General features: G+C 25.8%; 1 protein-coding gene across 1 annotated transcript; it reads right to left on the reverse strand.

The window, feature by feature from the left end:
* Positions 1 to 4,741: 4,741 nt before the first annotated feature.
* Positions 4,742 to 6,560, reverse strand: LOC112595266. Its single transcript, XM_025340407.1, has 2 exons — positions 6,409 to 6,560; positions 4,742 to 5,033 (listed from the first exon to the last, which is right to left on the reverse strand). The coding sequence occupies exons 1-2, from the start codon at positions 6,555 to 6,557 to the stop codon at positions 4,742 to 4,744; spliced, it is 441 nt and encodes a 146-aa protein (XP_025196192.1). The 5' UTR covers positions 6,558 to 6,560.
* Between the last annotated feature and the right edge of the window lie 7,010 nt (positions 6,561 to 13,570).

Here is a 13,570-nt window from a genome sequence, read left to right on the forward strand (position 1 = left end):
ATATTATTATTGTTGCTACAATTTACAAATCATAATGGTATGATGACAATATGTTCGGTATAATTATCGTGGTAATATTTATTTATAATATACTTTTAAAACAGATAATTATTACATGACATAGTGCGACATCTTGTTTTATAACGGTGAAGTAACTAGAAATGGCAATATAAATGTTTGGCGCCTGGAATAAACATAATGCAGCAACACAAGGTTTCTTATCACTATTCGTCTGAAAAACAGTCACCTAGCTTTGGTCACCCAACTTCACACACGTCAATAAGTGTAGTAGAAAAATTGTAAAAAAATTGTATGGGGACCAAACTGCATTTGTTCCGTTGATTATTAATTATTATTTATTATATTTTATTATTACGTGCATGTGTGACGTGTGTTCTGTTAAGATACATCTTGGCACTTGACAGCTACAGCATATTTATATGAGTATAGTTAATATCCATAGACCTTATAAGGAATATAAGGTCTATGTTAATATCAGATATTATTTAAATATTCTACATTATATAAATTACTGTTTGGTATACTATATTATACTTCACTCTATTTAATGACTCACACCACATTTTATAATCTTTGTGTTTTATACCAATGTACGGTAAGAGTTGTAGAGTCAACTACCAGGTAGGAGCTTAAAATTTATTTTATTTTTTTATATTTTGTGAAGTTTTATAAAAATCATAAAATTATATTATTAAAAAAATATGCAAATAATTAATATTATTTATACAGTATAAATTAGACCAAATATATGAAATAACTATATTTTAATATTAATTTAATTAATATAGTGGTCTAATACACATTAGTTAAGAAACTAATTACCATACAAAAACAAAATTATATCCCTTAAAAAAAGATCTTATTTAAATTATATTTTGACTAGGTACTTACTATTATTTTGTTACATAAATTATTAAAAAACAGAAAAAAATTTTAAACAAGCAAATACTATTTTAAGCTAAAAACAAAAGAGTTGTGGGTTAATCTGTTTTAGCGCTATGTGCATCATTTGATAATCATAAAAAGCAATAATTAGGTATAATTTATAATAAAAGATGACCTGAAGAATGTTGAACTAAATATTGAAGACTGTTGAGGGTCAATCTTTTGACAATGCTGCTAATATGAGTGCTGAGTATGAAGGCTTACAAAGTTTTGTGAAAAATAAAAATAAATTAGCAGTTTATATTCCATGTATTTCCCACTCAAAAATTTTTGTTGGTGTGCATAGTATAGATTGTTGTATTGAAGTTGTGATTTTTTTTTTAATTTTTATAAACATTAAATAAGTTGTTTTAGTAGTTCTACATATTGTTAAAAAAATTTAACAGAAAAATTAAAAAAAAATATTAATAATCAACTAAGTAAACTAAAGTCCTTAAGTAATTCAAAATAGACTTGTTACTTTGATGCTTGTTATGCTTTGATAAAATATTATGTTACAATTATTAATATGTTAAAATTAATTTGCAATAGAAACATTGAAAATGTTAATACTAAACGAGATGCAAATATTTTATCAAAATCTATATTATAAAATAAACTGAATATAATGGCTCATTTGTGGAATTATATATTAATACAGCGCAATAAAATTTCTGTTGAAATTCAAACCATAACAATTAATCTATTAAAATCATATAACCTATTTATATCTGTGAAAAATTATGTCTCCAGTCTAAGAGATTCATAAAACACTTACAAAAATCAAACTGCAAAACTAAGTTTAAAATTGAAAAAAAAAATGGAAGTATTTTTTAAAACATTGATAATTATTAAAAAGCTCATTCATTATATCCAATAAAAACTTAATTTAAAAGTGTACTATAGCTAAAAAATAAAAAAAATATTAGTTATCAACTAAGTGTACTAAAATAATAAGGTAATACAAGATGGTCTAGTCACTTATATTAGAACGGTGCAATAAAACTGTTGATATTTTGAGTAGAAACACATATAATGATTCTAGAATAATTTGTAACTGAATAAGTTAAATTGACAAACACATATAACTATGTATCTCAGTACTTTTTATTTATCACCAGCCAGATAATGATATTCACTTATGGTCAAAAAATTTAATCTTTATAAACATGACATAAATAAAAAATGAGTTGTTTAATTTAGAGATTATAATTTGATTAAATATAAAAATAACTTATTGAAATTTTAAATATAATATTTTGTGTCATATTTAAAATTGTTGTTTTTTTACTTTTAATATACCTAAACACTTAAAAATATTTTAGGTTATTTATTATGTTAAATTTTTGGTGCCGTAATGGGCTCATTTCAATAATTTGCCACAGGGCCCATTATTCACTAAATTCGGGCCTGCCATATTCCTAAATAATATAAATATAAATGCTTCAATTATTTTCCAATTATTATGCTCAGCATTGGTTAATTTTAAAAAGCTTTTAATAAAAGAAGTAGACAACTTAAATATTTCTAATAAGTAATTTCTTTTGTAATGTAATAATTTAAAGTAGGTACCCATACATGAGAAAAAAACTTTGACAACATAGTTCAGTGTGATAAAAACTACAATAGTACATAAAGTAAAAAGTAATATGTATATAAGTTGTATCATTTAAATTATAATATAATATTTTAGTAAAGAAATTGTTTAATAATCACTAGATTGTACACTAAAAAATGAAAATCAATTAAACAGTCAATATTTGTAACCCAGTTAATATTTTTTTCAATTTCCTCAAATACAATATTTTTAGTGAGTGGTAGTTCAATCGATCAAAATACAATTTTCAGATTTAGTTAAATATATTTTACCTTGATCAAAATATTCATGGTTTGTATTTAATTTATAATTTTTAAGAAATGGACTTTGATGCAAAATACAGTATTTAATTAGTGGCATAGGCCAAAGCTTTCCAAGTACATAATTTGATTTATACATCAGAGAATTAAAAATGAAATTTTTTTTTACTACTATTGATACTAGGGTCTGATGTCCGAGATCCTACAACTCAAACAACTCACATACCTCAATTATGAATTATATGAGAGAATCTTTTTAGGTATCAAATAGCTGACATGGCTGTGCATATCGAACATTACAACTATTAAATGTTAAAACAAAATTAATATTCAAGATCACCCACTGGTGAAAATTCAGGAAGAACAGCCTTAATGTGAATTTTAAAAAATATTTAAAGATAATTTTATATAAAATTAAATAGTACATATAAGTAGTACCTACTTACCAAATGACCTACAATTGTCAACCTAACAATTTAGGTGTCTATATATCAGGCACTGCTCACTCATTACATATTGTTGATGGGCATAGAGTAGATTGTTACATTAAAGCAATGAGTTTTTTTTTTATTTAATCAAAAGTTATAAATTGCTTAGTGGTTCTAAATATCATTAGAAAATTTTAACTGAAAAATTAGAAAAAATAGTAAAAATCAACTAAGTATACTAAAGTTATTAAGTAATACAAGATGGTCTAGTCACTTTGATGCTTCCTAAATATTTGTTTTAATTGTTATTCAATTTAGAAATCCTTGAGTCATTAATAAAAGAAGTAGACAACTTAAATATTTCTAATGATTAATTTCTTTTGTAATGTAATAATTTAAAGTAGGTACCCATACACGAGAAAAAAACTTTGAAAACATAGTTCAGTGTGATTAAAACTACAATAGTATATTAAGTAAAAAGTAATATATAATATATAATTGTATCATTCAAATTCTAATATAATATTTTAATAATGAAGTAGTTTGATAACCATTGTATTAAAACGTCATAATGTTGTGCTTGAGTCTTATGTCATATTCTAAAAACTTCTTATTAAATTAAAAATACGTTGTAGGTACCAATATGTAAATTTTAAAAAAAATTAATATATCAAGATAATAAACAAATTATTTGTTAAACATTGATTGCATAAGTATATAACAATATAACTGCATTTTTTAATGAAAAATATTTTCACATTTTCTAACAATGTTTGAATAAGTATATTTTCTTAATTTGATGGTAATAAAAAATATTTGCACATGTAAATATTTTTATTGAATTTATAATTATTTTTAGTTCAAATGTTCAAAAATGTTCTATAGTGAACACATAAGTATTTATATTTAAATGAAAATTTAGGGCTATATATTATTATATTTATTTTTAATAAACATATAATGTTATAAATTAGCTCCTTACACTTACAATGAATAGTTAGTGTAAAAATAGTTTCTCTTTGCTTAAAAATAATATTAAAAAAAAATATTTTATTGCGAGTATTTTTTTTAAAAATTGAGAATTATTAAAAAGTTTTATATGATATCCAATTATAATTTAAACTATAAAAACTACTAAGTGATTTAAAAAATTAAAAGTTTACTATAAATGAAAATTGAGTTATTCTAGTAATCTCTAAACATTAAAAAAAAAAATGCCATGTACAAAAAGTAGCTCCACTCAAAAGCACCTAGAACTAAATGAGATTGACATTGTCTCATTTTTATCATCAATATAAACAGAACCTACTTGTTAAGTTTTAATATCGCTAGAGAAAATTAATAAATGTTCTGAGTGTATACCCACTAAAAAAATAAATAAAATATTGATTTTGTTTATACAAGATACGTTTTATTCTTAAATTAAAAAAAAAAAATTATACAAAGCATAATATATACAATCTTAACATGCTGATTTGCTAAAGATACTTAAAAAATAAAACTAATTAATCTTAAAATAATCTTTTGATTTGTTCCCACAGGCCAAGTGGCTTTATAGAACCTGTTGTATTATTATGTACACGATTAGCAAGAATTAAGGCGAAAGGATTACTGCCTGCCAAAACTATAACATCAGTTTTGGACGACGATTTAACATTTGATACTGAGCGCCTGCGTCTTATTTGCATATTGTCAATTACAATAGGCTGACGTAATCCATTTCTATCCTTGGAACTATAGGACATGATTGTACCACGTCCGCCATTTCCGCCACTGTTGTAAGGTAAGGCATTTCGTTGTACTCTTTTTTATAAACCGAAAAAAAAATAACAATTGATTAGATAAATGATAAAAACTTCGGTGCATTCAATGAATTTTTTTAGTATCGATTATAGTTATACCAATTATACATCTACCGCGAACGACGTTAGTTCACAACCCATATTATTTAAGAATTACATATTTTTTTTCAACTACTTGTTTAAACGTCAACTTTTGAATCGTGATATTAAAAATATCTACATTTATTATCAAATGAATAATACCTAATCATGTGCATAATTTCATTTGTTTTATTTATTTTACTATTTAAAATCATTATCTGACTACAGTCATGGGCATTGTTTTGTATTATGAAAGAGGTCCTACTTTATAAGTCGTCTTTTTACTTGCTATCCTGTCAACAATACAGGGTATACTATTTTATTCTACATATCCAATTCTCTTTTACTCACACAACTATACAAGCTATTTTCATGTCATTAAGTATTCTATCAAATTTCATTTTCTTCAGTTTTTTTCTCCTTCTCAACACATCATATAATCCAAAAAAAAGTATTTAATTTAATTGGTTAATGAAATCGCTTTTTATTTGATTAACTGGTCGTAATCATTATCATATGATATGTAATAGTAGGAACCTATGTAAATGAATAGATTTTAAAATTATTTCTGTCAGTTTCTATATATATGTATATTTGGTGATATCTGTGATGGATTATTTCAACAATATTTGTAATTTTAAATAATAGTTTAAGTAAAAACATTAAAAAATAATAGTAAAAAGATTTTGATGCTTAATAATACAAGGAGAATGTCTAAAAATATTTTTAATGGGAATAACTTTTTTTTCGCTTATAAAATAAAATTTTATTGGAACAATAAATTCTATAAAAATTTATACTTGCGATTATAATTTTTTGTTATTACATTTTAAAGTAAAATAAATATTTTCTTTTTAAATCTTTGTACAAATATGACATTGTATTTACATGTATATAGACACTTTAATTTCAGGCTTCTAAAATTAATTATTCAATACCTATCACGATTACTGCTTACAGGAAAGTTTCCATGCAACACACCCTAGTAAAGAAAAATAATGGAAAAGAATAATAAAAATAATATTATTATTAAATCATCATTTCTAAAATTCTATAATATTTTTTAAATTACATCAACAATATGAAACAATTAACATAAATGTTCGAATAATATATCCAATTATATATGATATATTAAATTTGAATATTACTCAGGGGTAAATTTAATAAGCTCTCTCCCATCAAATAACATTATTGTTAGACAAGCAACTGTCATATATGTTCAATAAATTTTACAATACTATATTTATAATTAAATTATATAAGTGATGAAGCGTTTTCGCAACAAGACTAACCTCTTACTGCTTATTTGAATCGCCGAACTCTGGGTGGAAGATTTTACAAATGGAACCAAAAATATTGGTCGTTTTACAAATTTTGAAAAGAAGTTGTCCCATGTCTCGTTCTGTTTGGCAACTGTTGTTAATGACTCAGTAGTTGTCATTTCAGCCTTCGTCGATGTTTCCAACAAGTCAGATTCGTTCAAATTAAACAAAAGTAATATGGATCCATTATTAAAATAATTTATTGTCAACTGTGGATGGGAAATCATATCTAATAAGCCATCACATGTAGCGTTCCTGCTAATAGCCATCCGGAAAGTGTTGGTAGTTTCATTGAGTGTCTCGTATAACTGCGATGAATAAAAATAAGTTAATACAAGACAAAGTTTAATTGGATATAAGAAATTTAAAAATTGGATAATCAATCTGATTTTTAAATCAATTATTAATTAAATATACTTACTGCACATTTGTAATCTTGTTCTCCCGGGTTTTTAACAGATGTATCATACAATTTCATGTACATACGTCCTTGGATAATGTCTTTTGTCAGCAAAAGTGATTTCGTCACACAGAAAAAATTAAAATATTCCAAACCTAAATAATGTGTTGTTGACAACAAAACAATATAAAAGAACTCAATTAATGTGGTTTGTTATGAAAGTTTTGTGTTAGTAGACTAAATTATATTCTTATCCGTACACTTTTTCATCATTTATCACAGATAATTTATAATTTCTGAATGAAATAAAATACTTAAACTATTGAATGTCTTTGACGTTTGGTTAAAAAAAGTTGTGGGTTAAAAACAAATGAAATAAACGAAGCATTATCATTAATATTAGAATTTTAGTTTAAATCCTGATAATGTTGTTTAAATATTTTTTTTATATCTTGAAAAATAATTAGAAACCAAAATTTATAAATAGTAAAAAAGTACATATTTTGAATTATATATTTTTTTAATTTTACATATATTATAAAGTATAAGTTTCTTTATATTGACATAATTTTTTATGTGAATCGTTTATTTAGTGGCAGTGCCTTACCTAAAACTTTATAGTAAATAATACTCAATGAGAATACTTCTTATCTCACCAATAGTACATATTTCGCTAATAAGTTTTAACGTATTTATAATTTTATTTAAATAAAATATTTTTATGAAGTTTAATAATATGAATTATGATTAATTATATTGTATATTAATGTTATTGTCATGTATTTATATAATCATGTGTTTATTATCAAAAATAATGTTTATCCTTTAAGATATGCACGAAATAATTATTACATAAACAAACGCCAAAATTTCAGCGGGAGGCAATGTTAAACATCACCTCAAAGTAATTACTTGTATACATAAATTTACACACATGAGCAAATGTATGCAAACCCACAATTTTCATTTTTTTAAACTATAGGTATTACCATGAAGTTAAATTTGTATTATTAAGGGAGGGGAGAGTGATATATTAGTGGCATCAAAAAAAAATATATAACTCAAACCGCCATTGCGTCAACTTATTATCCTCTGCACTCAATGTGCATTAAGTGTATAAATAATAAGAATATTTTATTGATATGTATTAATTTAATTTTAAATAGAACGAGCCCATTCATACATTCTTATCTGTGTTAATTATATTTATAATTAATTCTGTTTAAATAATTAAAATTAATAAAAAACGACAATAACAAATGTGACATTATAATTTTTAGCTGTTTAATGTATGTAATATGTTACGAAAAATTTAGGGTATGTTAGGAAATTTGATATCGCCTAAATAATATATAAATTGTTTATCAAATAATTCATATAACTACGTATTTTTCTGCTATTTAACGGAAAAAGCTTTTCTAATTTCGATCATAACGCAGAATACTGCATTTTAGCGAATTTAAAATTTTTATACGTACCCTCCTGATCACGGCAACGTTGATTGTTTTTTTGGAAACCACCTAATCGCAAGTTGAATGATTGCTTAATAATGTCACCAGAATCATAATTGATGTAGGCACAACCACCGTTTAATGTTGTAACTGAATCTGTTGCCATAACTTGATATTCCGCAGCTTTAAGTGACGGGCAGCTGTCCAAAATACGGAGAGAGACTAAAATACATGATACATACAGGTAATTAGTTTGTTAATTTATTGAGAAACTCAGTAAGGATGTTAAAATATTTAATTCAACCAACGAATCATCGGTAGGATACAAATATTATAATAATGTTATAATATACCTATTTATTATACTTAGTGGGAGCATAATAGTAATAATAATTAAACTATTAACAGGTAATAAGTTGGTTAATTTATTGAAAAACTCAGTATAGGATTATATCTGTCCGATAAAAACTAATCAAAAATAAAAAAAACAATTCTGTAAAAACAGGACTGATGTGAGTGTCATTTTATTTTAGTATTAAAATATTTAATGTTAATCGCCATTCAAAATCTTCAATCTAGAATTCTTACATTCTAGACAAGAAACATTTACATTAGGTACCTTTATATTAAGTATGGCAACTAACAATTAATGAATTATCATTTATAGTGAATCTGAGAAAATAATCTACTTTATTTGTTTTTACATGACTTATAATACAAAAAACATAAAGACATTCTTATAACAAATTCCCACCCCTCATTCATATGTGGACACAACATAAATAAGTAGGTACTACAATAATACAGTAATATGAATAATACAGCAATGAATATATAATATTATGAAAAGATGACAATTACATATAAAAAAAAAATTTTATTTAAAATATTTATAAATGTTTTAAAGGCATTTAAAAACACCTCGACACCGTGATGAAAACCTTTTATAAACATTTCATTTCTAAAATCGTTTTGAAAAAATATTAAAAATAATATTTTTCTGTATGAATATATCGTTTATACAAATAAATTCGTTTTACTATCAAAAAAAATATTAATGTTTAAAATTTAACTTTAATTTGTTTTTCAAAAAGTGATGAAACACAAAAAAACAATAAATATAATTCGCAATATCAATATATTTATCAGAATACTTCATTAATAGATTTTATAATTGTGACATCTTCTCGTAAATAATAACAAGAATAATAATACAATTCCATTCTAACAAAAAATTAGAAAATTAATATATGTACTTACATCTAAGCATATCCTCATTTGCTCGAAAGTTGGCTCCGGCACCGATACTTGTAATAATAATAATTGTCAATACTACTACGGACATCATGGTATAGCTTTTTGGTAAATTTAAGTTGGATATAAGAAATAAAAGTAAGTTGTCAAACTAACAGTGAGAGCGAAATGCAAGTATTTATATGGACGAGAGAAACGTGTACAGAAGACTGAAGCGCTGGTAAACTGGAACAGAGAATGCACACTAATACGATATGCTCTCTGTGAGTTAATTTATAGGCTGCCTGATCATTGATTGGTGCATGGTAGTGGTAGTAATGGTTCCCACCACCACGTTTGTGATTTAATGGAAGGCGACATGATGGCACCGGTCGTGTATTGATCATCTATAATGACATTTGGTTCCATTGAAACTGACAAAAATAAAATGTTGTCAATACAACCAGATAGTTTTGGGTCCTTTATATATACGGTCATCTTTTATACTTCGTCTTTATATGAGCAATAAGTTTTAAACATTGTGTTTTATATATTGTAGGTGCACAATCCATCTGAATAGAATTTTCACAAACTACCCTTTGTGGTACAAACTGTCAAAATTATGTTTTATTTATAATAAAACCTATTCTATATTGTATAGAATATATGACATTAATCTTTTAAAAGAAGCTAAAGAACATCTGCCGTTAAACTCGCACATAATTGACGATAATCAAAAAAGAAACCGTGTTCGATTTTATGTGTTAGGCATCATTCTATTATCGAAATGACACAGGAGGAAACGATTTTGTATACACTTGGGAATGTAGGTTTTCAATTATTACAGTAGATTGTAAAAAGGAAAAATGTATTATGTTAACAGCAGTTCCTTTATTCGATTTTCAGATTTGGTGGTTGAATGGACAATAGACCGACCGGTATTAAGTTAACATTCCTTAGTGGGTAACGATATTGAAAAAAATCCATTATTGTAACATTATAATGCACCTGCAACGGCTATGCTGTCATTTTTTCGTATAACTACCAATATATCATTTAAAATACGTTTAAACAATGATCTCTCTTCATATCTTTTTTTTAAATACGTAATTAACACTTATAATAACAATTTCCGTAAAAACGTAAATAGATATATTTTAAATCACAATACTGTAGATAAAATTATATAATGAAACTGATCACTTGGATTGGTTAACACAATCTTCAATTTAAACTAAATAATTTATATGAAATTTGGTATACGTTCTCAAAATGAATGATTCATAGATGGATTTAGTTAACTACAAATAGAGTACATAATAATTCACCCTTTTAAAAGTGGAAATCTTAACCCGAGTAAAACTGAGTAAATTCGGAATATTGCAACATTATTCATTACTTAATATTCAATTATTAATGTTCTAAAGCAACGGTTCTTAACCTTTTGTAGAACACGAACCCCGATGAAATATTTTTAGAAATCGCGGACCCCCATACCAATTTTTTATCGAATACCTTTTTTTACAAACATATCAATTTATCATAACCAAAATTATAATAACAATTTTATATTGACCCGCCGTGACAGATAATAAAAGATTATAATTTTAAATGAAACAAAAATAATAATCCAAAAATATTGTTATAATGCACTCATGTCACGTATTAACTTAAGTTAGGTGGTAACTGGTACGGCTGCCGCGGACCCCGACTTAAGTATTACGGACCCCCAGGGGGCCACGGACCACAAGTTAAGAAACGCTGTTCTAAAATTTATCGATAATTAAAATTTACAGACAATGTAATATTGTTATTTTAAATTAATACTGTTTATATTTAAACTGTGAAAGCTTGTATCACCGACGTGCTATCAAGGTATGAAAAGAGAGGACTGTAATTTTAACAACAAAAAAAAAAAAATAGAAAAATAAATTTATATTATTTGTATGCAAACGGTAATATCGCTTTTTGTGATAAACTTTATTTTTATATCAGACTTAATGTACTCAATTGTTGGTATTATATTACATTAAGCTTCAAACATCTACCATTCAACACATACATTGAATTTTACTTTTTTTATTTTATTGATTAATTTAATCGGTCAGTTAATTAAAACTAGTACATTTGATATTAAATTTATTATTAGATAGCAAGGTCATTTATTGATAATATATTAGTTGTGATATTTTCAATAAAAGTATTAAATACAAATATTATTTCTTAATTCTATAATTTAGTTATAATAATATGTATAGTAGGTGTTTTTGGTAGTTAGAGGGAGTTAAAGTTTATTTTCAAATAAAAAATATATAAAGGATTACCCGCTTTTTTAATTTTTTTATACAATTACTATAATTAAGAATCCCTTTGAACAAATTATTACTTTGTTAGTACATTTTTTAATGCAAAATAAATAAACATTTAATAATATAAATTAATAATCTTGACAATTCTAAAAAATAACGCAAATAACAAATAACTGTCAGTTTATCTAATCGATAAAACATGATATGACTGTTAGTGTATCCTGCAATTCATTATTTCCTTGTATATATCCGAAAAATCCTACTTTTTTTTATATACGATCAAATATTATTTGGATGTACAGGTAAAAGTGATTTAATATTAGGCGACTTGACGGCCCCAGTCATGTATTGATAATTCACAATAACAGTTGTTTCTTTTGAAAATGACAGAAATTAAATATTGATTATACAACCAGATATTATTATCCGTGATAAATAGCTACCCACGACAAAATAATTTGACCACCAAAAAAATCATTTATTTAACCTCTTAAAAATTCATTGAATTTTCATTTATATAACAATATACATACCTAAAGGTATAGGATTTAAATAAATATGATTGATACATCCATGTGACACAGGGCAGGTGGAAACGACTATGCGAGGCACTTGGGAATGCAGGTATTCAATTACTACAATAGATTTCTATTTTATTTTGGGAAACATATTGTATTACATTGTCAGTTTTTTTATTCAATGATCAGAATTGATGGTTGAATGGACAACAGACCGACCGGTATTAAATCAACATTCCTTAGTGGGTAACGATATTGAAAGAAATCCATTATTGTAACATTATAAGCGGGCTGTGGTCAGTGTGATTTTAAATGGTAAAACCGACCGACAATGAAATTGTACGCGTTGGGTATTGTTCTTTGTGTACTGTCGTAGTAGCGGGCTCATTTATTTTATAACCTATCGACTACAGTCATAAACTTCGCGCAAATATGAAAGAGGTCTATAGTCGTCTTTATACTGTCGGCAACAGAATCAACTCACTACCTCACACAACTATACAATATAACAATCATTAATCTATCAATTACAATTTTCAGCACGTGAAATGACTCTGACGGAACAGCCTGATATAACAGCTGTTCTATTATTACCCCATATCATATTTATTTTATATAATAAAAATGTTCAGAATATTCTCATATGGTAAATTGTCGTGTTAAACTGTCTCATTGCGAACGTAACATATTCACTTATAAACCTATGACGAACATAACAATTTAACCTCTTACTGATCCGGCAACGTGCTAACAAATGAACCAATATCACAGTCGTTGCAAAACTGAAAACTTATGTCTGCTACAATATTGTCAACCTCTGTCGATTATTCATATCAGCCGTGTAAAATAGTTTGGCTGTACTAATAACCATCGGCCTGATGATTTGTTTCTTTAACCGATAATAAATAGTGCTGGTAATGTGACTCAGGTGAAAACGGCTCTTGTTTTTATTGATGTGCTGAAAACAAATAATATTTAATTTTCAAAAATTAATGTGTGCATGTCCGTATAAGCCCAGCTGGCTTTACTGATATATAAAAATATTTTATATATATGTTATTGACCAAAGACAGCCTATAGTAATGCTGCTGACTCTCTTAAACCAGGTAAAGCGCCCCGTGGTTATAAAATGGACAGCTTCAATGCATGTTAAGCTCAAGTATAATGACGGTAAACAAACTGCCTTACTGCATTCTCATCTGTTCTCCGGGTTTTGTGTAC

The sequence above is a fragment of the Melanaphis sacchari genome, unplaced genomic scaffold (assembly GCF_002803265.2).
Source record: "Melanaphis sacchari strain LSU unplaced genomic scaffold, SCAv2.0 Contig263_pilon_pilon, whole genome shotgun sequence".
Classification (NCBI taxonomy): domain Eukaryota; kingdom Metazoa; phylum Arthropoda; class Insecta; order Hemiptera; family Aphididae; genus Melanaphis; species Melanaphis sacchari.

What these genes read in the sequence shown, in the direction of transcription:
- LOC112595266 (XM_025340407.1), bottom strand. Translation starts at nt 6,557, where the DNA reads ATGACAACTACTGAGTCATTAACAACAGTTGCCAAACAGAACGAGACA. An exon ending in ATTCAAATAAGCAGTAAGAG is followed by an intron (nt 5,034 to 6,408) that starts GTTAGTCTTGTT and finishes TTTATAAAAAAG; the next exon opens with AGTACAACGAAATGCCTTAC.